We start from the raw sequence: 26,271 nt of genomic DNA on the forward strand, positions 1-26,271 counted from the left end.
AATGTTCCTTTCAATACGTGTCCCTTTCATGGCACTTCTCCCCTAAATGCTGGCAAAACTTCTTTTAAAGTTCTCGTTGGAAGGCAAAGTAATTTCAGTTTTATAGTGCTTTCAATAAAGTGTTATTTAAAGTGCAGCTTGCCTTTCAATTTATAACATTCAATCTACTCCAATTTACAATATGTGTACCAAATTATTTCTGAACGGCCAGCATTTTTAATTGAAAAACATTGTTGTTGTAAACAAAAATGAATTTTCCCGCCGCTAAGTATTCCTTCAGCGGCCACAAATTGATAATAAATAAAACCGCTTAAAAACTTTTAATATGTGGAAAGAAATTTATTCACGGAGAACATGTCCTATCAAAATATCTCGGGCCACACGTTATGTCGGCACATTCTTCTCCTAAATTGAAATTCTCGAACGCTCTCCCTTCGCAAGTGGGACGGGGTCAGAGCCAAAAGACAAATACTTTGAATGTTCGATTAATGTGATCAAATATCATCTTTTCTTTAACGGTTCATTTTATTATGTATTTTTTTTGCGGTCCGTTTTGTAACATATGAAGGGTTAATAAAAATTCTGGAAAATACCAAACATTTGTAATTCATTGGCCTGTCTTGTAGTATTATCTACAACATGATTACGATTATTTATAGTAGTTCAAAATATTTAGATGCTCTTTTGTAACATATCTAGTGAATGAGTATTTTCAAGGGTTTAATGCCTAAAAACATAGTTTGAAATATTTTTTTAGAATGAAAAATTAAGCTTATTATAAAAGCAAATACTTTATTTGCTTTAATATACTTAAAATTCTGCTAGTAAAATCTCTTTGTGCCACGTCATGACTGCAGCGTAGCAGTGCATAAATTCTTGGATTTACTACGACCTATTTTAATGTAATGACATCACTAGTACGAGACCCATTCCTCTCAATTCCAGATAAACATGAGACACAGCAAAGCTAGACAACATACTGAACATACTGAACATACCATAGTATTTGAACTAAAGTTCCACATCCACACGGAAGCGAACTAGTAAAGTAAAAATCTATTCACTGTTAAAATCGATACCGCTATCAAAATGCAGGCTTGCTTCAAAGGCTCGTCCGCGCGACCGCCTCAAAGGATGTTCTGCGAAACAAGCCGTACGTTCCCACTCAGATCAATGTACAAGGGTATAAGAGCTCCTCTTTCGTACCATCATGAGCACTTGGTGCAAAACACATCCTTTCTTATCCCTCTGTGTGGACGTTTATCGAGTGTTTTTCTAAGGGGTTGTGTGGTGCCAATGTTTTTGTTTTCCCTTTCCGTCGCATTTGTGACGTCAACTGTGATTGCGATTGTCGCTTTTGGTTTTTTTTTTTATTGAATTGAATATATTACTTTTTCATTTCATGTCTTTTGAGGTTTTTAATTTACTGGGGTATCTTTTGTTTAATGCATTCGAAACACAAACAAGTGTCCACGTAGTTTAATACAATCATCACATTCATCATCATATACAAAGAGATTGAGCTGTAAACAATAAACGTTGAATTGAAATGCAAATATAAATGCCAAAGCGAATCGCAGTAATTCTTGTGAGAGCCTTACAACTAGTCAAATCGTATAAAGTCACCCTCAATCACAACTTCCTCCCTACGCAGCGGGGTGATACGGCCCAACATTTCTCATCTTTTCTCTCTATTTTGAATAAAAATTACCAAACACAAGCTAACGGAAAGCAATAAATAATGACATAGTTTCCGCATACATTCGAAACTACCGCTAGACTTAAAAATGTGATTCAAGAATTTGCGTCGAATAAATTTACATACATTGTACATTTTACATGCAGTTGGACTGTGAAATTCGTGAAAGATACGAGTCGTTATGAAGGAAATTCGCGAATAGGAAGATGAAGCAATTATTCAGCTTAGTCATGCATTGTATTTCCGCTCATTAAGTGTATATTTATTTAATTTACAACGGCTGGGGGCCGGCGATAAGCTGTGAAGCGTGCGCGTCTCTGCCTTCGTCAACTGAATAACAATGCAAACGGACGTCTAAAATGCTGCTTTTCTATTATGCAAAGGACCGAGAAAATTGTGTTATCTGACAGTATTGCTGCATTCTAACGGCTCGTGGCTGATCGTTCAACTCGAATTGAACACTAATTGATTTTCTCGTATCGTTGAGAACTGTTTAAATTTATTTTAAGTATGTTTTAAAATGTCTATAAAGTCGTCTTTCAACTGAAAAGTCTTGCGAATTTGTAAATAAAATAAATCTATGCAAACTTTGAAGTTGAACATTTGAAGAAACCTTTCTCAAGCAAACAAACTTCTAAAAATAAGTAAGTTTTGTAGCCCCTGGGGTCCAAAACAGCTCTTAAAGAAACGCACTCATGCCGAAGACAGACAATGGAATAAATATGATAGCCGTAATTCTACCTGAATAATAAGGTCGTAATCATGTGCCGTGGCAAATACAATTAACTCAAATTAAAAGCGCTTTGTTAATAAACAGAAGTGTTGTAACAACGTTAATCTCAGAAACAATGAGATTATGAGAATATTTTTCAAACAATCCAGAGTTATAACTTTTTAGGTGCCGCGCCGACTGCGCATACCAAAATATAGCGTTGTAAAGTACTTTTGTGAAAAAATGGAATGTTCATTTGTTAAATGCTTAATAGTAACATTTTTAATTATAAAGGTGACGGTATGGCTTTACTTTTGTGTTGCTAATCAAAGCAAAAATATTTGCCTAGGGCTAGACACCTTACGGGTCATTCACCTGATCTTCTCAGTTCAAGTCAGAAGTACAGTTTTTCTCTTTTTGGTATGATGAAATATTTGTTTGTGTATTTTACAGTGATTGTTGTAAAATTAATTCTTTTAAAATTACCTTAAGTGTTTTTAGAAATGTTCCGTTAAGCAATAATATGATTTTTCGGTATTTTGCACAGAAACTCGCTACACCAATTACATTAAAGCTTGAAATAAACCTGACCTTTACGCAAATAGAAAGAAAGAATCTATCAAAACAACATCTAAAAATAAACCAAAAGAATATCTCTAAACCCTGTAGAAATTCTTAAATAACAACAAAGTCTGTAGTTACAGGTCAAACACCATCCAAATATAGCTTCAAACTTCCTTACTACAATAGTATTAGAAACTAGAGGCCGCCCACGACTACGTCCGCGTGGAAACCCTTCCGTGTAAATCCCGATCCCTCGAGAACTCCGGGATAAAAAGTAGCCTATGCGTTTTTCTGGATCTTCAGCCTATATACCAGACTTAATCGTAATCAGTTCAGTAGTATTTGCATGAAAGAGTCACAAACATCCATACAAACATTCTCACAAACTTTCGCATTCATAATATTAGTAGAAATAGTAAATTCGATTCGAATTGTGTAAACCCGTGTACGGCGTGTCGGAGTTGACCCACGTCAGGGGAAGCGCAAAGTGTTCCGATAACCGGCGAAACCGCGGCCTATCGCTTTTTGATAGCATCACTTTGCCCAACTTGCCATCTGGCGGCCATTAGGTTCGGGATATTGAAAAAGTGAGCCAGACCGATCGCCATACGGTTATGTATTTGTGACGTCATATATTTCACCACTTATATCGCGATAAGATGTTGCGTTTCCATGTTGATCTATTTTAGATAGGTCGATTTTTTTTTACTATGTTTTATTTATTGAATATTTTATTAAAGGTATTTGTAGTAATAATTGTCACTTGTTTTAAGGAAAACATCGTGATGCAACTTTGTATGCCTGAGAGTTCTTTAACGCGGTTCTTGAATGAATGCAAAGTCCTCAACCCGCACTTGACTAGCATGGTGGACTCAAAGCCCTTTCTCGTAACGAGAGCAGACCTTTGGCCCAGCAGGGGGACAGTAATGTGTTAAATTTATTATTTTTATTGGTATTTTTTAGTTTTTATTGATAATGTTCGTGTTCTTTGAAATGCTGTTTCATTGCTCGACATTACTAATTTAGTCGATTATTTCTGCATTAATATCGTAATTACTGTGTTTCGAAGCTTCTGTATTATTTCTAAATAGTGTATTTATAGATAATTCATTGGTGTTCATAATACAAATATTGTCCACAATAAAATGTTTTTTTAGTAAGCAAGTGTTAACAAAAGCAATTTTAGTAAGTTTCACCTTTAAAATAATTTTACTTTACCAAACATACTTATGGATGGTACTGTAAAAACGGCTCTCTGAAGAACAGTTTCAAACCTTGAAACGTATTTCGGTTCATAGGTACTTTAAATAGAAAGTATTTCGCTTCTTTTTGTTTAAACAACGATAATTGTCCCTAAAAATAGCCATAACAAGACTTTTCAAAGATACTCAATTGATTTCTAATTTATTGAAATAAGTAAAACGGACTCAATAATAGCGGACTTTTTTTTTGTTTGTACGGCCACTGCCTTCTTTGCGTTTTGTTAATGGATCAAGCATACTATGCTGAGCACACTGTATTTTAAAATTGTCCTCTACTATCAAACATGATCAAACCAGTTATCCCCGTATTCATCGTTCTCTTAATGATAATTTACTTAAATATTCTTGCTGAAAAGACCCTTCCATTCACATTCAAAACATAATTGTTCAAACATTAATATACATGTGTAATTTTCACCGTGTGTTCACTAATACGTGTGAGCTGGGCTCATTAAGCCACGGAGCCGGTGCCTCGTTGGCCAATAATTGGATCGTACATTGGCCAAGTGCTAAGTTGTCTCTGCGGACTTTTACAGCGACCTAAACTCTTTACGAATACGTAGCTGTATGCCCAAGAGTGTGAAGTTATCTACAGGTGCTTTGTTCGGCTTTGAATTGGATTCACTATGGTTAGGGACTGTCAGTAAGGATATATTTCTATGGCAGGGTTTAGTTACAACTGTACTTATTTTTTGCAGACCAAAGGTCATTCTTGATTGATCATATGATATGGACATATCATCGATATGGTGCAAAGCATCATATCTATAATCTAAATGTTTTAATAAACTTTCTAAATTATTGTTACCCCAAAGTTAAAATAATGGTAAAAAAACACACAATGTAACTGTGTTCATACGCTCGTGCGAATTAAAATCTAATATTTCAATTATTGTAGAAGTATACCCTGAATCAACAGTAGAACTTTGGTTTACTTTTGAGAATCTTTCAAAGACTAAGAAATTTTACACAAAATCTTTTTAAGACACAGTCATGTCAAAATATTTATTATGCCTTGAGTCTTAATTATTCTGCGTAATTTAGCTAGCTCCATCTCATACTAGATTAATTACATAATTCTAACTAAACACTGAATCTAATTAACACGTAGTAATTGCTATCTGGCTTACCACCCACCGTCTTAGTTGATTCCCTGCAGCTTCAAACTTTCTGTTTGATTGTAAGGACTGACCAAGGTGTCGGAGTCACCGTGAAAACGTTAATGTCAGTTTGTCCCTGAGGTCCTGCGATCTGAGTGACCTTTAAAGCAATGCCATTAGATCCATGTTGTTGATGCCATGATCGTTTTATATAAGCGAAACTCTGTCTGCTTGTTTGCTACGCTATCACTTCTAAACCGTCGAACCGATTTTGAAAACAATGGTGAAGAATGAGAAGTGTTATTTATTCAAAAATGGTGACGTACAGTAATTCTAAATCTCGTAAAAATAAAACCTGTTTGCAGTAATTCAGTGGAACTACACTAAATATTAATATTTGATTCTAAACCACTTTTCATAAAACTAACAAATAAAGCCAATCTAACGCAAACAAATAATTAAACCTAAAAAACAATGCACGCTATTTACGAAACAATAGTTTTTTACAGCATTTTCCCACAACAAATAACAATACGATATGTGTACAAAATGGTCGTAACATTTTGGCAGGCGTGCGCTAGCCGCTAACACAATAATAGAGAGCAAATTGGTTTGTTATCGATAAATATGAAGCGAACACGAATCACGTAGAAGCCGGTCTCACATCATTTTCTTTGTAGGCCAATTTACTAATAATCGGCGAAGATTTATTGTCTTAGATTAGCGGATTATATTCGTATGACTACGTTCTTATAGCCTTCTTAAATATTCACGGCTAGCGCGCCCCGTCTCGCACGTTGGTGCAATATTTTTGTAACCTAGGTCATACTTTGTGACCTGCATGGTAAAAACTTTTTCTTCCGCTTCCCAGTTTCCTTCTTTGTCGGGTGAATTCGGGTTTTTAGCGCGTAGTTTCTTATACTAATGTGATTTCTAGAAAGAAGACTAATGCAGTTTAATGTGAACTGAACATGAACTGATTAAAAAACTACTAAACTACAATACTTGGATAACGTGTACCGATGCTCAAGTATACATAATATTTTTATTTTTCATATTTTTTGTGACTCGTATGATCCTATAGCGTTTAAAAAATATTACAATGTTCATTATCCTCAAAGACGTATTCTAGAGTACCTATATACATTATCTTAATCGCGCGTAATAATCGAGAAACAAAATAGAGCAAAAAAATCTTATCAACAACAAGAGGAGTTAAAATCCAAAATAGTGAGTAGATTTTCCCAACGTTTTGAGTTACTTGGTGTGATTCTTCGCTCGGGGGAAGTCTGCCGCTGTTTTCTCAACTTACTACGTCCATCTCCTTGGGGAGCGGCCTTCGTTTAGTGCGATGGCGAGTCGGTATATTGTAAAATGCTTGCAAATGTATGGTTCGAAAATATAGAGATTATTTGTATATTTAAATTTGGTGTATAGTTTGATTGTAAGGTTAAGTTACGTTAAAATATTTTGTCTATGAAATATGTCAATATAGTCTGGTTTATATAGGTCCTCAGTAAGTAGGTACTTACCAGCATTTATTCTCGTCACTCGGCTGATCATTAGTTAATTTTGTAAAAAGCTCACAAAATATTGTTTGCGTTTACAAAATTTACTTTTACTGACAAAAAGAAACCGTCCCAAAATAGACAATTTCAGCAGAAATTCAAAGTAAGTACATTAAAGATTATGGCTAACAAGAACGTTCATATTGTTTATATTATTTTCCCTACAAACTCGCCCTAAGCAAAGATTTTTGGAAACCCGACCCGGAAGTATAGACGCTATAATGTGTTTCCACGTACAGCATCACCGTTGTTTGTATTTATACAAGTTTTTCCTTCGGTTTCCCTTCACCTCGCAATATCGCATTTGTTCGTGTTCGCCCCAATTTCTTACCACTTTGCTGAATCATTGAAATCCTCAGTATTACGTGAACGTAGAAAAAATATCAATCGCACGAATAGAGGCTTTTACTATTTGAATATGAAAATAAAAGAAACGTTAAAAGGGGACCAATGCTGTAAATAATAAATGACGTCTAATGTAAACAAAGTCGGACTTTACAGTAACTATTTTACATACACTTTTTCTTTTAATTTCCGTTCATTGTACGACCCAGGTTATGTACAATTGGTCACTCTTTTTTTAATACAAGGAAAAAATTGCTTAAATCGTAAAAGGCTTTAAGACTTGCTGGTCCTTCTTCTTTGATAACAATTAAATTAGTTTTACGTTTACTACCAAAAAATATTTCAGCTTTAGATTTAGCATAGAAAATAAAAAATATTTCAATCCCGTTCTCAATTTTGTTACACTTAATTATTATACCAATATTCTATCTATCACATAATATGTAAACAAGTATAACAAATAGAAACATAACTGTCTATAACAATAAAGATTCACATCAACAACAGTCATCAGAAAAAGACATACAAAAATGTGTACAATTCTCACAGATACAGCATCCTTTGTTTATACAGAGCAGGTAATTCGTTTACTCGTGAGAATAGTCTCACCACGTGGTCTAGACGAATTGACTGTAATGGACTTTGTGCCCGCACTACCCATCCGTGTTTACACAAAGAGGGTTATATTTATTGAGAGAGGTTAACGTTGGTATAGGTTTACTTTTTTATTTCATAGTGTTTGGACTGCGTAGGTTTAATTAGTGATTATTGTTCTAGTTTTTCTTTTGGGCGTATGTTTTTGTGTATTGAATATAAAATAAACGCAATGTTTGACTTATTTAACGGAAATATGAGAATAGTACAGATAGTACTAGACAATGATGACTGACACAGCACTGGGTGGATCTAAAATAAATTTGAAAGACCATAAACGTACCAAGTGCGTCTTATATCGAACCATCATTAAATAGGAATTAGAAACAAGTGTAAAATGAACCTGTTCATTATTGTAAACAACCACTTTCCTATCTTTAAAAAGTCACATTAAGTCAGTAACAAAGTTTACGACAAGAACCGTAAACCAGTTATTATTAATAGATTTATAAATGCACGACAAAGAATAAGAGAAATCTGTTCACATCAAAACTTGGTAGACGACCGACCTCAGCAATTAAGTCACTCGAAATATTTAATGAACAGTGCTAGTTCGCGGCGGAAATGACACTTAATCGGCTTAACTTCGCCTCAAAACTTACCCAGAGCGATCTGCTCCCCCCGCACCTCATCTCAGGCCCGCCCCTCGCCCCTCCAACGAAAGATACCTACACTGCATCAAAGAAGTTGGAGAATGTGCAATTATGAGATTGTTTTAATTTAGAAACAATGTTGTTGAAGAATTTCCTTACTCCGAATGAGCTCTCTGAAACCCCAAACCAGAATTCTTGGTTTCGTTCTACATTGTTTCTCCGTTATTGCTTGCTGTCGATCTTTAATTTATTTTTCTCTAGTCAACAATTTCCTTGGGCGATGTCTGTTCACTTTATTGCTTGTAGCGGTCGTTGTTTCGTGGAGGTAGTTCTTAAGAATCTAGGTTAACTTCTGTCTTTAAACCTATCTTGTTTACTTTTAAAACAATTGAGAAGTAATTCAAACCCTTTCATTCGAATTCGGTTCTCTCAAGTAATCGCAAACTATCGCTTGTGGCATTCCAAACGTTTAATTTATTCAATTGCTGGAATCAGATTTTTATTATTGCGTTCACAACTTGCATTTACTTTAGTGTAGGCCCTTCTCCGGCTCAGAATACATTATTCTTATACGCTCAGAACAACGTTGAATTGATATAAACAGTTGAGATTAAAAATTCTTAGTAACAAATCCTTTCGTCGGATTTGCAAATAAAACAACAAACGGCACTTAAAGTTTATTCACAAGTCAGTTATAAGGCTATTTGCGTGTTAGTTGTGCTTCAAACGGGAACTATATACTTGATATACTCGTAGATGAATATTGAATAAGCCAGACGAATGTTTGTTTCGTACTCCGCTACGTCTGAACCTCTCTAAATATACTTGAACAACAATAATAACAAGGGTACAACATCTCAGAGACTTCGACGTCCGAAATAAAGTTTGGTCCAACATTTAACTAGTTGGAGCAAACAAATCCGTAGCGTGAGTCTAGTGGCGCGAACTGCACTCGGGTCGTGGACCGTCCCGCCTAACTTCTTCGTAACGACTTCAAAAACGTCTAGCAAAATATTTGTTTTGCAAACCGAGGTACGAGTATACAAGATCTGATGCCACGTCTGTTTTCAGATGTATTGTTTGTTTGCTGTCCGACAAGCCGCGAAACTTTTATTAGGGTTGATTTTCTTCTGTATTTGAATGTTGTTCGTAATAAGGGTTGATGTCGAATGGCAGACGTCTTTACGATTAATATTACAGTCTAATGATATTTTAAGGAAACACCTACGCAACAGCCTTTGTGTAATTATGTTTTTAATATTAATTAACAGTGTAAATGTTTGTAGAGATTATTTTGTTAACAAACAGAGACATCAAGAGTACTTATTGAAATTGTTTATACTATTGCTTGTTGTTTTTTTGTTTTTTTACAAAACGTCAAAGCTCTAAGAATTCTTGTCGCTACGCTTTTTTTTTCTACCGATACGTGTTCATATCTAATGTTTATTTTCTGTACAGAATAAGAAGATTCTGACATATAACAAAAAAATGTGTAGTAATCATTTTTGAACCTATATTTTATTTATTCATTAACTTAATTAATCATATATGAATGTGAACAACAAATAGACTTGACAAACACAAACAAACTCTTGAAATGGGCAAATTGTGAATAGTTAAATATTCAACCAAAATTGTAAAGTACTTTACAAAACAACGAAGTAAATAAAATAAACCTTTTTTACAGTAACTTCAAAATAAATTTTCTAAATCCCGTAACCGTCGTCGTCTCAAAATTTCCTCACATCAAAGCGATCAAAAATAACCAAAAAAGAAACGGTGTCAAACATAAAACGCTAACAAATTCCGTAAACAGAATATCGGTTTTGCCGTCAGTACTTATCAAGTTGTTAGATAACCCTTGATTGAGGTGCGACGACAGGCGTAAGTGGCGGGAATCGGATTCACCCCACAACAATAGGCGATTTACCCGCTGATCCACTCTCTGATATCATAAGTCGATTTGTCTATACGCTCTCGTATTTTGTAACTTATTGTTCAACGTTTGTTGAGCTTTCATTTGGTTGAAGATGTGTGATTTATTTTCAGTTTATTTTTATAAACGTGTAAAGACTGTGTCCGTGGCACAGTGGTTAAGGTCACTAACATTGCGTCGGAAGGTCGTGGGTTCGAACAATAATTGTTTCGGGTCTGGTTGTATTTTGTGTCCGTTGTTTGTATGTTTGTAAAAGTCCCCGCAACACAAGAGTTATGTAAGAGAGTGCAGTCAAATACATTGCAATATTATTAATGCAGATCCCTATTCCTCAGTTTGCCCTTCATTCTCTTCAAAACGACTGAACTGAATTGGAAACAATTTAACAGAGTGAAAGGATAATTATAGTAATTTGAATAAAGATATGAATATTTTGTATTAAGATCAACATGTGGTCGTAAGCATAATCTAGTATGAAATAAGAGGGAACAAATAATTGTATAAACGACTAAAACTCACACGGTATCTATTCAAACAAGTGTTCTAAATAGACGGTTAAATACTACTCCAGTTAATCACACCCTATGATTGCGACTGCTTTTAAAGCCGTAATGTTCCACCAGCCTCAACTTTTTAATGGCCAGTATGTTCAACAAATATACGGCGACATGACATTGGTCGCTCGGGACCGGTGAACCAAGTTGACTGTACTTGCAAACGGCTGAAACATAGCATCGTAACTCGTTGCAATGTTCCGGGACGTTTCTACATAATTAAAACTGTGACGTCACGCGTTTTATCTCTTCTATCTATAGTATAATTTTTAACGCAATTTGTGGTCGAGAATAAGTGGTTTCGGTCCGTAGGAAAAGCGTATTAAACATAGTACAGCACTCCGGCTCAGCTTTGATATTTTGTCTTCAAGTATAAGTAATACAACGTAAGACCAATATTATACGATCTTAAACTCGACATAAATATTTTATCAGACATCACATAATGTTAAAATGAATACAGCAAGCATATAATATGGCGCGTATGTACGTATTAAACAGCCTCTCATATTGAAATAACCATAAATACCTTGCATTCACTCCGATGGAAAACATTTTTACATCCAACCCAAATTTAATATACCGAATAATGAATACACCGTCGTTCAAAAAGCAATTTCTGTAAAAGGACGTCGAATATTTCCCAACAAGGCACAGTAATGCATCCTTTAGCATTGGAACAACAATAGGCATAATTCACAGGCAGGCCGCTCGCTCAGTACAGAGCTCCAACGAAATCACTGAACCAAATTGCAAATGAAGCGCCAGCCTAACTCTAGTAATGCCGTATATCAGATCTTATACTCGTAGCTGTGTTGCGTTTGCTCACAAAAGTGATTAATATCCAACTTGTATGTGAACGTGAGGGATTGTCTTTGTTACAAATTGCGTTTTGTACAAACCAATGCTTTGTCAAAACGTGTACGTAACGAAACTTGTTTACAATAGATGAAAAATGTTAACCCCCGATCGACCGGTCTAATAGTTTATTTCTCAGAGGCACAATTCGACTTTGTAATGAACGGGCTTTTGAAAGCTACTAAACTAGATAGGTAGAATAGAAAAACTACTCAATCCCTTTTATTTATTTATTCGAACTGAAAACACGATGTAAATGAGTCTTGCAATACCATACTCAAATACTGAACACACACTTACACACGTAGTAACTCACAGAAACAGACTACGTTACAAAGTAAAGTTAAACTACCTGTTTACGCTAACTTTGAGTCGCAGTAAATCAAATCTACATGTAGAAAATCGCCCAATTAAGCCGTAGGACTTTCGGCCAAGAGTTGTTAGGTGTACCAACTCCGAATCTCTACGAAAGTACGAAACCGTGTTAGCAAATTGTTCGCAGTCGCACATACATGTTCGAATATCTACTCTGCCAAAATACATACAGGATTAATTTAACAAATTACAACTATACGTGCGATATTATCCAACTGGTGACGATACCGATGCGTAGATAACACACACGGGCCCTTTGTACCCGAGCCCGGACAACACAACGCCCGAACAACCGCCTATTGTTTTTAGAATTTATTTCCACCATTTTGCATGGAAAGTAGCATTAGGCTCAGAGTCAGATTACCATGGAATTTACAAATATCAGTGGTCGAACCGGTGCTTAGGATTTCGGCTGGTATCGATACCGGTGTGGGTCGGTTATTGGCAGGGCGATCTCTCGACCTATACAAATCCGACTCTATTTACTTTCCGAACGTCTGTACGATTCGGACATTTGATATTCACTGCGGAATCGTACAATCGTTTCCGTTGAGAAATTCTAAGAACTAGGTTCGCATTTCAAAAATATACGAATGCGCCAGACAAATAAACGTTACGAGCAGACATTCTTGTTTAATTGCAGTTTTCAATTTGACTTTGAGTGGTCTAAATTATTTTTCGGCTGACCGTATTAAATTATATTTTAGTGGGAGCTTACTGCCTCCAATTGTACATTATGGCGGACGCAATTCGGTGTTAATTATGTTTTAATTGGCGATGAATATTTGAGACTTCAAAGAGGTATGTTAACATGGGTCTAGCCCCGACATTTTGTTCCCGATATAGAACGAGAAAGGCTTGTGTATACCGTTGACATTTAGCCTGGCGACATTTGCTGTGGTGCTTCAATTGACCCATTCCGTTCCACACATGGACGTAAACAAATAAGGGCTGAAATGAATTCGACTCTGTTATGTATTGAAATTTATTGAATGCGATATTGCTACGAACTGTTAATGAAAGGAAAGCATAAATAAGTACCGATAAGCAGTGCTGTGGAAATTACTGATGAAACTGTATGTGGGTTACAAAAGGATGTTGGAATAACGGTTTATGTAGTGAGATAATAGAACTGTCTCAGTGGCCCAAACGGTAGTACATAATGCGACTGCAGATCACGAATTGTCGGGTCGAATGAAATTCTTAGCAGCAACCCGGAGTCTGAAAACATACCTGGCAATAGCTCTACCATGAAATAAATAAAACCTGCTACTTAATCAAAGTGAACTAAATGAAATAACATTTGCTTAACCACCTAAAATCACGAGTTTGTGTTGATAAAATCAATGCCATGAATTTTTTGCGTTAAAAAGAGTTTAGTGTCTTAAAACCGATGTTGAACATACGTTATTTATGCGTTTCTCATCAAAAAGGCGATTTTGAATGATTTACGACCATTATCGAATGTTATTTACTTATGTCTTTATAATGCTAAGTTGGTTTACAAGTACAAATAACGCTAAATACAAGGTCATGATTATTACACAATTTATTATGTTAAACATCTTTTATCGCTTACAACTTTCCAAATACAGACCTATGTATATTCCCTTGCAGAAATCAAACTGAGATCAATAGAAGTATTAGACTCTTAGCCACAGCACAAATAGTATTGCAAAGCTATAATCTGGGGGCACGGAAGTGCCCCCGCAAGTCGAGCAAAAAAAAGCGGCACGGCCGTACCATCTTTTCTCGAAGGAATTCGGGCTATTTTCGACCCCCCTATAATGTCGTTGTGGATAAAACAAGAAGCCTGAATTTTCAGCAACTAATCAGTCATTGTATAAACACGGTATATTTAAAATTTCAGTCAATTTGATCCAGTAGTTTAAGAATGACAACTTGTTAAAATTTTGAATTTTGTCACTCACTGATTCACTGACTCACTGACTCACCGATCATCAAAAGTCTAAGGTACTTCTAGCAGACTTAGAAGCTTAAAATTTAGAATACAAATAGGGTTTAGTGTCTTAATCTTGGGAAAAATTTAATATTTTCTAATTTCGGTCCAGTTTTCTAAATACACCAACTGCAACAATAACTTTGTAATCCCATATAAATGTATAAGATTACATTTGCAGTTAATGAATCATTATTAATTCATTATTACTGTAGAAAATAATAAATAAATAATAGGTGTAGATAGGTACATACTATATGAGGCATAACGGGAGGGGATATAGGGTGGGTAAGGGTGTTTAGCCCATGAAACTAAACAACATTCCCATAGGGAAATATGTTGAATTGTAAGAAAAAACGTCTTTCCATACAAATTGGACTTATGTTCGTTCTACAAAAAGAAGTGAGATGCCACCAAAAACATTCTGTATAAACCTCAAGTCTCGCAGCTCAGGCTTTCTGGCGTAAAAAGTAGTGAGATCTATATAATACCAAGTCGATTAATCTATTTCGTCTCTACTTAAAGGACCTTCTGTCTTAAGTTATTACATAAGTTATTATCATGCCAATATTCAAAATATTTAACGTTTAAAACAAATAGATCGACTTGGTCATCGCATAAAAACACAAATTCGCCATTAAAATTTCAGGAGCATTAACTACTCGTCGTGCTGTGTAGTGTAATACATACAAATCATGCGATGGCCAGGTCGGTCTATTTGTTTTAAACGTAAAATATTTTGAATATTGGCATGATAATAACTTATGTAATAACTTAAGACAGAAGGTCCTTTAAGTAGAGACGAAATAGATTAATCGACTTGGTATTATATAGATCTCACTACTTTTTACGCCAGAAAGCCTGAGCTGCGAGACTTGAGGTTTATACAGAATGTTTTTGGTGGCATAATACTATTTCAGCAACCATTAACACAATATAGTTGATGTTCAATGAACACGAACAAGTTATAAATAGTTATAACGATCCTCAACAACCAATTAGAGTTTCATTATCTCGTAATAGATATAAAATCAAGCAGTTATAGTTATTTATTAAATTTATTAGACACTTGATAACCAATAACGGTTTAATGTGCTCATTTATTTTTAGATGGTTACGTTGGCTTATAATTAAAACCACTGTGAATTGACTACCTTTCTTGCGCGGTCGGTAATGTATCCGACTGCTGATCATGAGGTCTCGGGTTTGATACCCGGGTTGAGCAAAGCGCTATTAGTCTTTTTTTTATTTTTAGATTATTTCTCAATAGTAGCCCGCAGTTTTGTAATGTACCCAGTAAATGGTAATAGCCTCGCGTCCTATTTCATGGGATTCAACCCCGGTTTCTGAGTACATTTAGCGGTAGTTTACCGTTTTTTTTGTACGAGCTTTGACGCTATTGAATAGATAAATTACCGCTAAATGTACCTCAGAAACCGGGGGTAAGATAGTTAATGACGAAAAGTGGGTGTGTTTCATAAACCTCTGTTTACACCTTCGGGTATAACAGACGTGATATTATGTATGTATCTGTGAACCGAAGCTCTGTATATTCAAAGGGCAATGTTAGCGGTTTTCAGATTGGAACTGCACGTGTGTATTTGAAAAGTAATCGCCTTAGCTTGTACTAGTACGGTATAGCAGGTATCGAGTACGGATATTAGTACTTTGAGTAACTACAAACTGTTTTAAGTCTGTTTGATGTCTTTGTCCGAGATTGTTCACATGTTTTTGAATTTTTCCACTACATAGAGTCTTACGAGAAAGAAAAAATTATGAAATTTAGTAACTTTTCTCCCGCAATTCTCGTTATAAAAGTCGGTCAACATATGGAACAATAATAAAAGGCATGCATGGAATAGGAAAAGATCATTAACATCAATGTTTGACGAAATTTTGTTTTCACGAATTTTAGACCCTTAGCTATGGTTTCCACTTGTTTTCATTTTAAAACTGTTGGTAGGCCTAAAAGTAAGCTTACCAACACCTTTATTACATAAAACATTTCCAATAACAATACCTCAATATTAATAACTTATTACGAAACTCAACTTTCAATTAACCTTTCAAGGCGATACATACAAATTATATCAAATGTTTATATTACTTAATTACAAGCTTAATTTTGTTTCAACTCAATCATAATGCATGTTTGTTAGTTTGTCTGTCGTCATTTCACGTCAAAAAAGCTAGAACAATTTGGACAACATTCTTAATCGGTGGTAAGGTAATATTATATTTTGCTCTCACTATGTACTTCCCTTCGAAAATGGACTCAGGCTACTATTTTCAGTTTTTTTTCCTATACCAGAATCTGCTTTAAAATCCCATCGGTACAGCTACAAATTAACGTCACGATAAACGCCAAAAAAATCGTAATGAATTATCGCAGAGCACCGAATCGAAAACATAAACGGATCGAATGCACCATGTAATCCGGTTCCTGTCCATGTACATACGAATAATTCACCAGTGCGATCGCCATTCTATGGGCAAACAGATAGTCCTCACTTCCGACACATGTTTCCGTGGACGACACAAGTAACTGGTCACGTAGAATATTGACGCCTCCAGCTATCCATTCGCCGGGACAATACCTACGGTGCTAAGGGAGGACATTTTTATACGGAACTTTCGTATATCATTGTAAACATTTGGTCGAGTATAAGGAGTATTTTCCGCGTTTTAAATTCAGTGAAGGACTGTTGTGATTCGGTGTTCGGAAGTTTGTTTATTGAGTGGCTGGACATTGACAGATGTTTGCATGTCTACACCGTTGAGATTTGTTCACTTACTTTTGTGCGATAGACGTTGGTTGTTTTATACTAAATACGATAGAAAATTTTATTCGTAAAGGTATGAATTCACCGTTGTTATAAATATTTAAGTAGATATGTTTATCTCTATTTATTTTTGTTTAGTTAGATAGATATTTTACAGTTATCGGAATTTTCAATTACATACACAGTTAACTTAACAACTTACTAAGTTTTTGTTTATGAAATAAAAATGTTTATTGACACAATTAACTCGCCTGTTTTATGAATGTTGCGAAAATAACTTCAAAACTTAAGAGCTTTGAAAACACTCCAGCTATTTCATATTATACAAAAATTCTAAGAATACTAACATTTTGCAGTAAAACTAGATATACAAAACGTTTCGTTTCTAGCGACTCTCGTAATACAATTACACTAAGATGTAATTTTATCTCGACAGTACTGTACCACTTTGAATAATGTTGATCAGTATTTATTAGTGTCTTACTTCTATTTTATTTAATGTCACTTTCAATAATAAAATATACCTCTGAACAAATGAAGTGGCTAATAAAATTATGTTTAAGAAAATAATTTTGAAATTCTCTCCGACTGAATAGAAACGAAATAAAAATACTATTAATTTACACTTATTCATAAAACTTCAAAGTTTCAGGACTAGTTAATATTATGATTATAAATTAAGCAATCTATTCATTTTGAACACAGATTGTCAAAAAAATGTTTCGCTGAAAATTTTAAATAAAATGATAGTCATTATACCTAATAAACAATATTGCAGATTGAAGTACAAAAGCAGAATCGAGAACTTAATAAACTATAGTATCTCTAGAATGCCTCCGTGGCGCAGTGGTTTAGGTCGCCACGCCAATACTACTGCGTCGGGAGGTCGTGGCCTCGATTCCCACACGGAGCAATTATTTGTGCGATCCACAAATAATTGTTTCGGGTCTGGTTGTACTTTGTGTCTGTTGTTTGTATGTTTGTAAAAGTCCCCGCGACTTAAGAGCAATCCTTAGTGCTGGAGTTGTCTTTTAAAAAAGAAAAATAAAAACAAATCTGTTATCTGAATGTTTAACAAAATAATATAAAGAATATATCTCTATCTATCATCGGTTTATTTTATTCTATTCCTATCCAATAACTTCACCATTCAACATTTCCAAGATCAATATACTTCAAACATAAAAACAAACCATTAACCACCACAATAGCTCGCAACCGCTTACTCATTGCAAAGCAGGTCATGTTCGAACGTTTAGTCTAAGGTACAACATTAGCTTAAGTGTGAGACTCTCATGCAAATTACTACTGAACCCACTGAACACCAAACCGAGATCTCGTTCATTGTGGATGCTCTTTTTACAAGCATTTTGTTTGTATTCTTACTAACAAACGTCGTTCAAGCTCTATTTAGATATAGATTCTAGATTCTAGACGAAGAAAAAAGACAAAGCATTATAGATATACAGTAGTAAAGCAGTAAGACTTATTTTTTATTGAAGGTAAAATTATAATATCATGATACATTTAAATCATAAAACATTTATACGTTATGTTTACTTTCAGCAACCTATAATTACGCTTCTAAGAATTCAAGTAAAAATACGTAATTCAATACGAATCAAGGAAATCACTACTTTATTATGTCTTACATAAAAGTTACAGTCTTAGAAATAATGTAGGAACCGTAGCGCTAGAAAATCAGCGTTGTAAATCTGAGGTTAGCTTAATCTCCAGAGAAACGGTCGGCTGGGAAAGCTTATAACTACTTCGCTATAAAAACGGTATGGTTATTTGCTTCGAACTCGCGAATTTCGTTGGCTTCAATCGTTTTTAATATCTTGAGTTGTACTAAGTCGTTTTAATTTGTTCCTGTTGTTTGCTATTCTGTTGTTTCTCTTGAATTATGATGAAGGGTTTATTTTTATATTAATTTGTTCTCTCATTCAGGTCTTGTTGTACTGTTACTGTTTTTCAATATTACCTTATAACTTCATGGTGTTTATCTATACCTCAGCACGACTAAGTTTTTAGAAAAGTTTTTAATTCTAATTGAAGGAGGTATAACTATCTTCAGCCATTTTGGTCGTATTTATCATCAACGTGTTTGTATTAAAACAATTGAAAAACGCTAATTTTTGGCTTGAATAAATATTGTGATTATATTACTGGAACTCTAAACTTGAAAAATAATATCAATTAATGCCTAATTGTAAATCTTGTAATTCATAAAGGCACAAGTTTTATCGTGTTAATTATAAGTTACATATATTTTATATATTAAGCTTAATCATATTATAGAAGCCACAAAAATGTATATGAAAAGCGATATTGAAATTATTTACGCTCTCTATTAATATTATCAAATAGCTCTCTGAAAACCTAATTTAATTTTATTCAGACCAAATTGTCACACAAAGTCACTCGTACTATTTAAAAATTCTTCGTAATTTCATTTTCTAGATGATGTTGGTACTGTAATAATACATCATAACAACCAAATTAAATATGAATATAATAACTAATACCCAGTGGTTCTAAACAACATTGCAAAATAACAAAATTGGTCCTAAGTTTACTGTGACTACTATAATAGATATCTTTTCTTATTGAACCGAGTAACAAAGGTTTAGTTAAAGTAACTATCACTTTTTGACTTTGATCTTATATATGACAAGATGCGTGGATAGCTCGACTCTCTGCCGCTATCAACTATCGACAACCGGCTAGCTATCAAGAATTTTTTCATGAAACTATTTTGGCAGTAGGTACATTTTAAATGTCAAACTTTCGATACTTGATTGTACCGACTGTAGAGAATCGCTCTACTGGTTTTGGCTTATCCCTACGGAAAAAATACGTAATTTTGTATACGTTTGTATTGTTTTCGTGTCCTAATTTTGTGTTTTTGTTGCAGCGTTAGGTCTGGAGCCGGACTTCTTATACCCTTTGGAGAACGTGACCATCGCACAAGGTCGAGACGCGATGTTCACGTGTGTGGTCAATAACCTGGGTGGTTACAGGGTGAGTGGCGACTCCGCCACGGCCAGGGTGTGTATCAAATTGACTCATTACAGCTAGCCTAGAGGAGCACCGTCAAAGCACTTTTACTATGAGATCTATAATTTATTTTAAAAAAACCTCTTTGATACTTATATTATATTTGTTTTTGTCTTTTTTTATATTCTAAATGTCAATTCAAATTAGAACTCTTTATTAATTGTCAGCATGTAAACTTTTAAAATATATTTTTTATTAATTTAAATTTAATTGTGCAACACAACATTACATAGACTGTTGTTTTATATTTTTTGATGTTTTTAATTCTCAAGATAATAATTAGAATTTAAATTTATTAGTTTGACTAAATAAAAAAACAAAGTAAAATTAATTTTAGCGATAAGACAGACAAAAAAATTATAGATCTCAACAAATAGACTTGCACTACTTCCACACTTCTTAGCACACTACCTTCAATGCACTTTCTTCAGCACTCTTCGAACACCGGCACTACTCTATAGATCCTATCTCTATCCTAGCATAGAGTAACACCACTATTGCACAAATGAACTGTAAGTTTGTCCACGATAGTCGTAGCGTTGGCACACTGTGCACCCACTGCATTAGACACTTACACTTGCACATAGCACTAAGATCCAAGAATGCGATAAAAACATTTACTTAATGAATAAAACCTTACACGTTCTTGGGTTTTAAACACCAATGCACATTACGTTTATTTTAAAACAGAAATTTTGGAGCATGCTTCTTAAATGCACCTTTCTGTGACGTTTTAGTTTCGTTCGAAAATTAATTTAGCGATGCACGTCCATCAGTTAGTCAATCATTGTCGGGACAAAAACCGCGTACGTTGAGACTACTTTAGTCTAAGGAATTTACGTTGCAAAATAGTCACTTTAGGAAATTAAAATAAAGCCGGGACGTACCCCTCGGTCCCCGTTCAATCATTTCGAGAGGCGGTGCTCTCAAACTGTCCCGGGAGTTAATCTAGTACACTATCATTATGATATACGGCAATGTGTCGTATACGATATACGATTGCTTCGATTCTGAAAAAAAAGTGTTGATTGTGTATTTTTTACAAAAATATTGTATGTACGAACTAACTATAACTTATAATCAAGCTTAAATTCGCTACGACCTAAAACCGAAATACATTTTTATATAACTTTTAATGTTCATCTACAGCCTTATACCTAACTAGATCATATAATAATCACCCCAAGTTTGCTAAGCAAACGAATCGGCAATCACATCAAACACATGCTACGAATAACACAAAAGAGATCGAGCAATAAACCCGCAGATAAATACTTATTCGCGAATCTTTCCCTTACGAGAAACAAGATTCGAAAATAGTCTCTCTGGGGCCATTCGCACAGGTCACTAGATTTCCTCGCGATATCGATTTCCTTGTATTCGATACATATTTGCTTTCGTATATCGACCAGCTAAGTAATTACAGAAGACTAATAACATCTTCACAAGTGCGTCTAGTATAATTCCCTCGCGAGTATCGAGATGTGAATCCTATCAACGATATGTTATTTATATACGTGTTGCCGAATCATCCCGAATTGGATTGTGCTTTCAATAACTAGCGTGGTACCTTATCAACCCTCAGGGGGTATTGCATCAACGCGTTTTTCAAAAATACTTTAAACAAAACCTTCTATATTTTCTTACCCGAGAATCATTTAAAATAAGTTAAAATAAATATCGATACATCATTGGTTTCTTCTTCGAAAATCATTTTCCATTGACAATTCATACGTTCTGCCTAGCCGAGAATATATAAACAAATTCACTGTTAAAAATCTTTAAATAAAAAGCAACTTTTGTTAATGTAACTTTTTATGACGCTCTACAAAATAATAACACTAAATCATTCAAGTGAAAATAGTCATATTACACAATAACAGTCATTACATAGCACACAAATAATCATAATGTTTTAAACACAATTTCGATATGCACCGCTGGTATGGATGAGTTTCAAGTTTGGTAAATATATCTTATGTTTATACCTTACCCATTTATTTTATTATGTGTAATAAGCGGCGCAATTTCTCAAACCTTTTGAATCTGAAATTGCATCGCTCAACAGCTTTGCAATGCTTCCTTCGCTCATTTGAATAATGCAGATATAGCATAAGTAATAAGAAGCAGAATACAAGAATTGTGAGGCTGTTCACCGAAACTTTAAAGTGTAAAGCACTACAATATTTTAGTCACAACATAACTGTAGTTTATAGGCACCTAATTAGCGACTTAATAGATGCACAAGCACTATGAATAACGTAGACAACTATTTTCTAAGCCGCACCTCTATTAGTGCACTTCTTCTCGCACTTTCTATACCACTCACTATTACTATTATCTTAATTAATATTTAACAATATGAAATCGATAACTAAAGCCCCGTGATATTCAATAGTGAGAATTGATTAATATCTTATTTCATAGAAATAATCCATAAAACTTTACTCAAAGCATTAAAAGTCCAATTAATGCACTAAGTACAAATTTCCACGTAATCTGGTGGAGAGATGAGAGAAATACGACGAAGAATTATTTTCAATAATAAAGTTATAATACCGAGGCCGAGCGTATCGTATACAAGTATAAACGCCGTATTTCTGTTGGTGTTTTTTTGTTACGCGCTATGCAGGAAATTAGCTTCTATTGCGATGTCGACGCTTTTGGTAAAGCGGGTGAAACGAGGGCGTTTTCAGTGCGCCCGCAGCCCGCCTCATAGCGGCGACCAGACGAAAATGTAATTAAAAATTCCGAGAGCATTTTGCGCGGCGCTCGCAACAAGATAGTGTTGCCGGCTCGAGGATCGTTGTCGTGACTGCCTCTTGGGAAGCATTCGCTTGTAATTAGACTTGTTTGCTGAAAGCTCCATCGTTTTTAACAAAATGTCATACGTGGACGATAATCGCAGCAGGAATACGGCGTTTGTAGTCGATGCATGTTTTACATTTTACTTACAATGTATTTTTCTCCATGCACACTTTGGACGTACTGTTTTCGCTGACGTCGTGGTATGTGGCCGGTGCGGGGATAGGTTGCTTGGATCAAAGCGGACACGAAGGCGATCCTGGCCATACACGAGCACGTGATAACGAACAATCAGCGACTGACCGTCACACACAACGACTACAATACGTGGACGCTGAACATTAGAGGCGTAAAACGAGAGGATAGAGGACAATATATGTGCCAAGTTAACACTGACCCAATGAAAATGCAGGTAATGTGCTAGCAATTTGAACCATTAATGTTCCCGCGTTGGTTCCACAAGATTTATTTTAAAGCGTGGATTTTGTTCGTATATGAGTCAGTCTAACGGGAAATGTGATGGTTTTTCGGAATAGCTGTGTACTAATGCAGGCCTTATCGACTCGCCCGTATAATGGTGTCATTTCTCAGAACGGACTGACGGTATAACTAACGTAACGAGAATAGGGACGCATGCAACGTGAAAACGATTCTTAAAACAAACATATGTGGGAGTAATACCTGATAATTATTATAGCAAGTCGTTTTGAAGATAACATTGTAACAACTGCAAATTTAAAAGTGTAGAGACCCCGATTACTTTTCGTTTGCGTTGTTATTTGAAAAATAAAAAACATTCTTATTAGTACGGAACTTTAACAGTCGATTTTGCCAACTCTGTAGAAATTGAAAAACCAGTAACAAGCCGCTGTTCTTTATTTATTACATTATCATCATCACGCACAAAAATTCATACATAAATTTCTTCCCACATATTGATTTCCTTGATTCTGACAGTAATTTTAATTCACAGACAGCATTTTTGGAAGTAGTAATACCTCCAGACATTATCTATGAGGAGACGTCGGGTGATATGATGGTGCCAGAAGGCGGTTCTGCCAAGCTGGTGTGCAAAGCAAGGGGATACCCTCCGCCGAAGATTGTGTGGCGCAGAGAGGACGGAGGAGACTTAATTTCGAGAGGAGGACCACAGGGAAAGACGAAAGGTGAGATTAACTTTTGTTCTTTATTGTGATAACATCTGTATTACTTCATTGGGACACTTTTTTTGTTATAGCGTGTTTTTCAACGATTCCGTTTTAGATATTAGTTGACTTATTATATGTTGCCATCCAAATCACTCCAAGGATAACTCAAATCAATAGCATCCGTTCAAAGCTTTAATATTTTTTGTTTAACGTTTAAACATTTTAACATTTTGTCACCTATTTATTATACCAGGTATGTTTCTCACCATTCCAACAATATGATTATTGTAAACAGCAGAAAAACAATATTAAATAAACAACAGCGGTAAAAATACATACAATTTGTTAAGTGCAGCATAGTTCAACATAGCTTAAATAAACCGAACTCAACCATTTCAATAATGTTAATAAATCTCATTTTTATTGACGCCCGTTCACTAATTAATGCAATAACCATCAACTGCAACTGTATCAATTAATATTCGTTAACCAGAATCCCTAATTACAAATAAATTAAACTGTCACCTCGTTTGAACGTTTCAGTAGATTATAAAGCTATGATTATTCTATTACTATTCATTACAAACAAACGGTTTATACAAACATTCATTAGTAGAATGATGCAAATTTCGCGTGGTTGTAAGGGTTATCGAGCATTACGCGGCTGTAATGCGGCGGGTGACGGGCTGTGTTTAAGCGATCGGATAAATTGCATGCGATGATTCTGATTGTAAAAACGACGTTACAATAGTTGACCAGGTAAATCAGTAACAGAAAAAAAATATTTAAGGAAATAAATTATACTACAATTAATATAGATCCCAACAAAAACATTTTGAGTAAAATGTTGCCAAGACGACCACATAAGGTTTGCCCTGTGAAAAAGATTTCAGATCTCATGTAGATCCAAGCTTTTGAATCTACCCGGCCTAACTCTACCGACTACTGGTGTGTAAAATAAATATTTTATGTTTCTACGCCGTACACGTAGCTGAATACTGGGCTGGCAGTATATAGCAAGACAGAAAGTGTCACACACTATTCTAAGTTTTAATAATATACTATAATTTGTTTGCCATCGACACGCTAAGAAGAACTCTACCGACCATATAACTTCACAAATTCGAATGTCGTCTTGGCTGGGGCACTACTGTGCCCTCAGATATTACCTGCAAAGGTTACTCTTAAAAAGTTCCAATTATGCATTATTATTTTTGATTAGTTTGACGTTTCGATTGATTTTCGCGCGACGTGTTAACCAGTTAACTTACTAAAGGGTGGAATTATTTATAAATGTAGGTTTTCATGTGAGCAACAGCGGTTGTTACCAGTCTGATAAAAAAATATAAAAAATATGCTATACATATTTTATTTAAAAAGCGCTTCAGTAGCGCTGTAATATGAATCCTATATAATAACTTATCTTACCGAGCCAGTAGTACCAATAGCATCGATATCACCCGCACAGCGCGCGTAGTCCCTAAGGTCAAAGGCGTTTGCGTGCTATGACCAAATCATTTACAGCTATGAGCCACAACTTAAGGCCCCTTAACACGATAACTCCCGACTAATCTATCCTGAAACTAACACTTTAACAATACTGATGTATTTATGTGGAAATTGGCTTTTACGTTGTTTAATTTTAAATAAATAGTGGAAAAGGTTTTGTGGGCGAAGCATAAGGCAGTTACTGACGTTGATTTAAATTACTTTAAATTTATTGAAAAAGGTTATTTTGTCTATAGTGCTGTTTGAACTCAGTAGAGGATTATTCGACATTTTTATAATTTATTTTTAAATTGTCAGTTGATTTATTCCAAAACAATATTTTGTCATTTTGACGCACAATGTCAAGGCGCCATATATTTAAATAAAAAAATGATACGATAAGTCAGAGATTAGATACATAAAAAAAATCCCTTACCACAGTTGTGAAAAGGTCTCCTCCCGAAATAAGGGTGGGTTTAGGCCTTGAGTAGTGAAGATATACTAACACATACTGAAGTACAATGTATTTAAATGTATTCAAAAATACTAAAAAATATCAACAAATGCAATATAAAACTTACAAACAGCAGTATCAAACGAAATGAGTAGCGAACAAAATGAAGTTTAAACATAACCGGCCACACGTAAAAACGAACTATCAAAAAGCGCTCCATACTCCAACACGGAGCACAAAAGCCGGGGCTATTTATATTACGATTAAAACTATAATAATGCATGAAAATGCACGGCCAGTACAAAGGTTCATATAAGTTGTACGAGCCAACCCTCCTCAAACTGTGGAGGGGA

At 34.9% G+C, this 26,271-nt stretch overlaps 1 protein-coding gene across 2 annotated transcripts in view; it reads left to right on the forward strand.

Moving 5' to 3' along the window:
- Positions 1-26,271, forward strand: part of LOC142973567 (lachesin-like) — an 83,650-nt gene that overhangs the window by 30,588 nt on the left and 26,791 nt on the right. Inside the window, exons 3-5 of one of the 2 annotated variants that reach the window (XM_076115412.1) lie at positions 19,881-19,987; positions 23,055-23,240; positions 23,802-23,994. In XM_076115412.1, the coding sequence (XP_075971527.1) occupies positions 19,881-19,987; positions 23,055-23,240; positions 23,802-23,994 (486 nt within the window). Of the gene's footprint in view, positions 1-19,880; positions 20,015-23,054; positions 23,241-23,801; positions 23,995-26,271 lie in introns of both variants that reach the window. The other variant, XM_076115404.1, reaches the window with a different exon arrangement.

The sequence above is a fragment of the Anticarsia gemmatalis genome, chromosome 1 (assembly GCF_050436995.1).
Source record: "Anticarsia gemmatalis isolate Benzon Research Colony breed Stoneville strain chromosome 1, ilAntGemm2 primary, whole genome shotgun sequence".
Lineage (NCBI taxonomy): Eukaryota > Metazoa > Arthropoda > Insecta > Lepidoptera > Erebidae > Anticarsia > Anticarsia gemmatalis.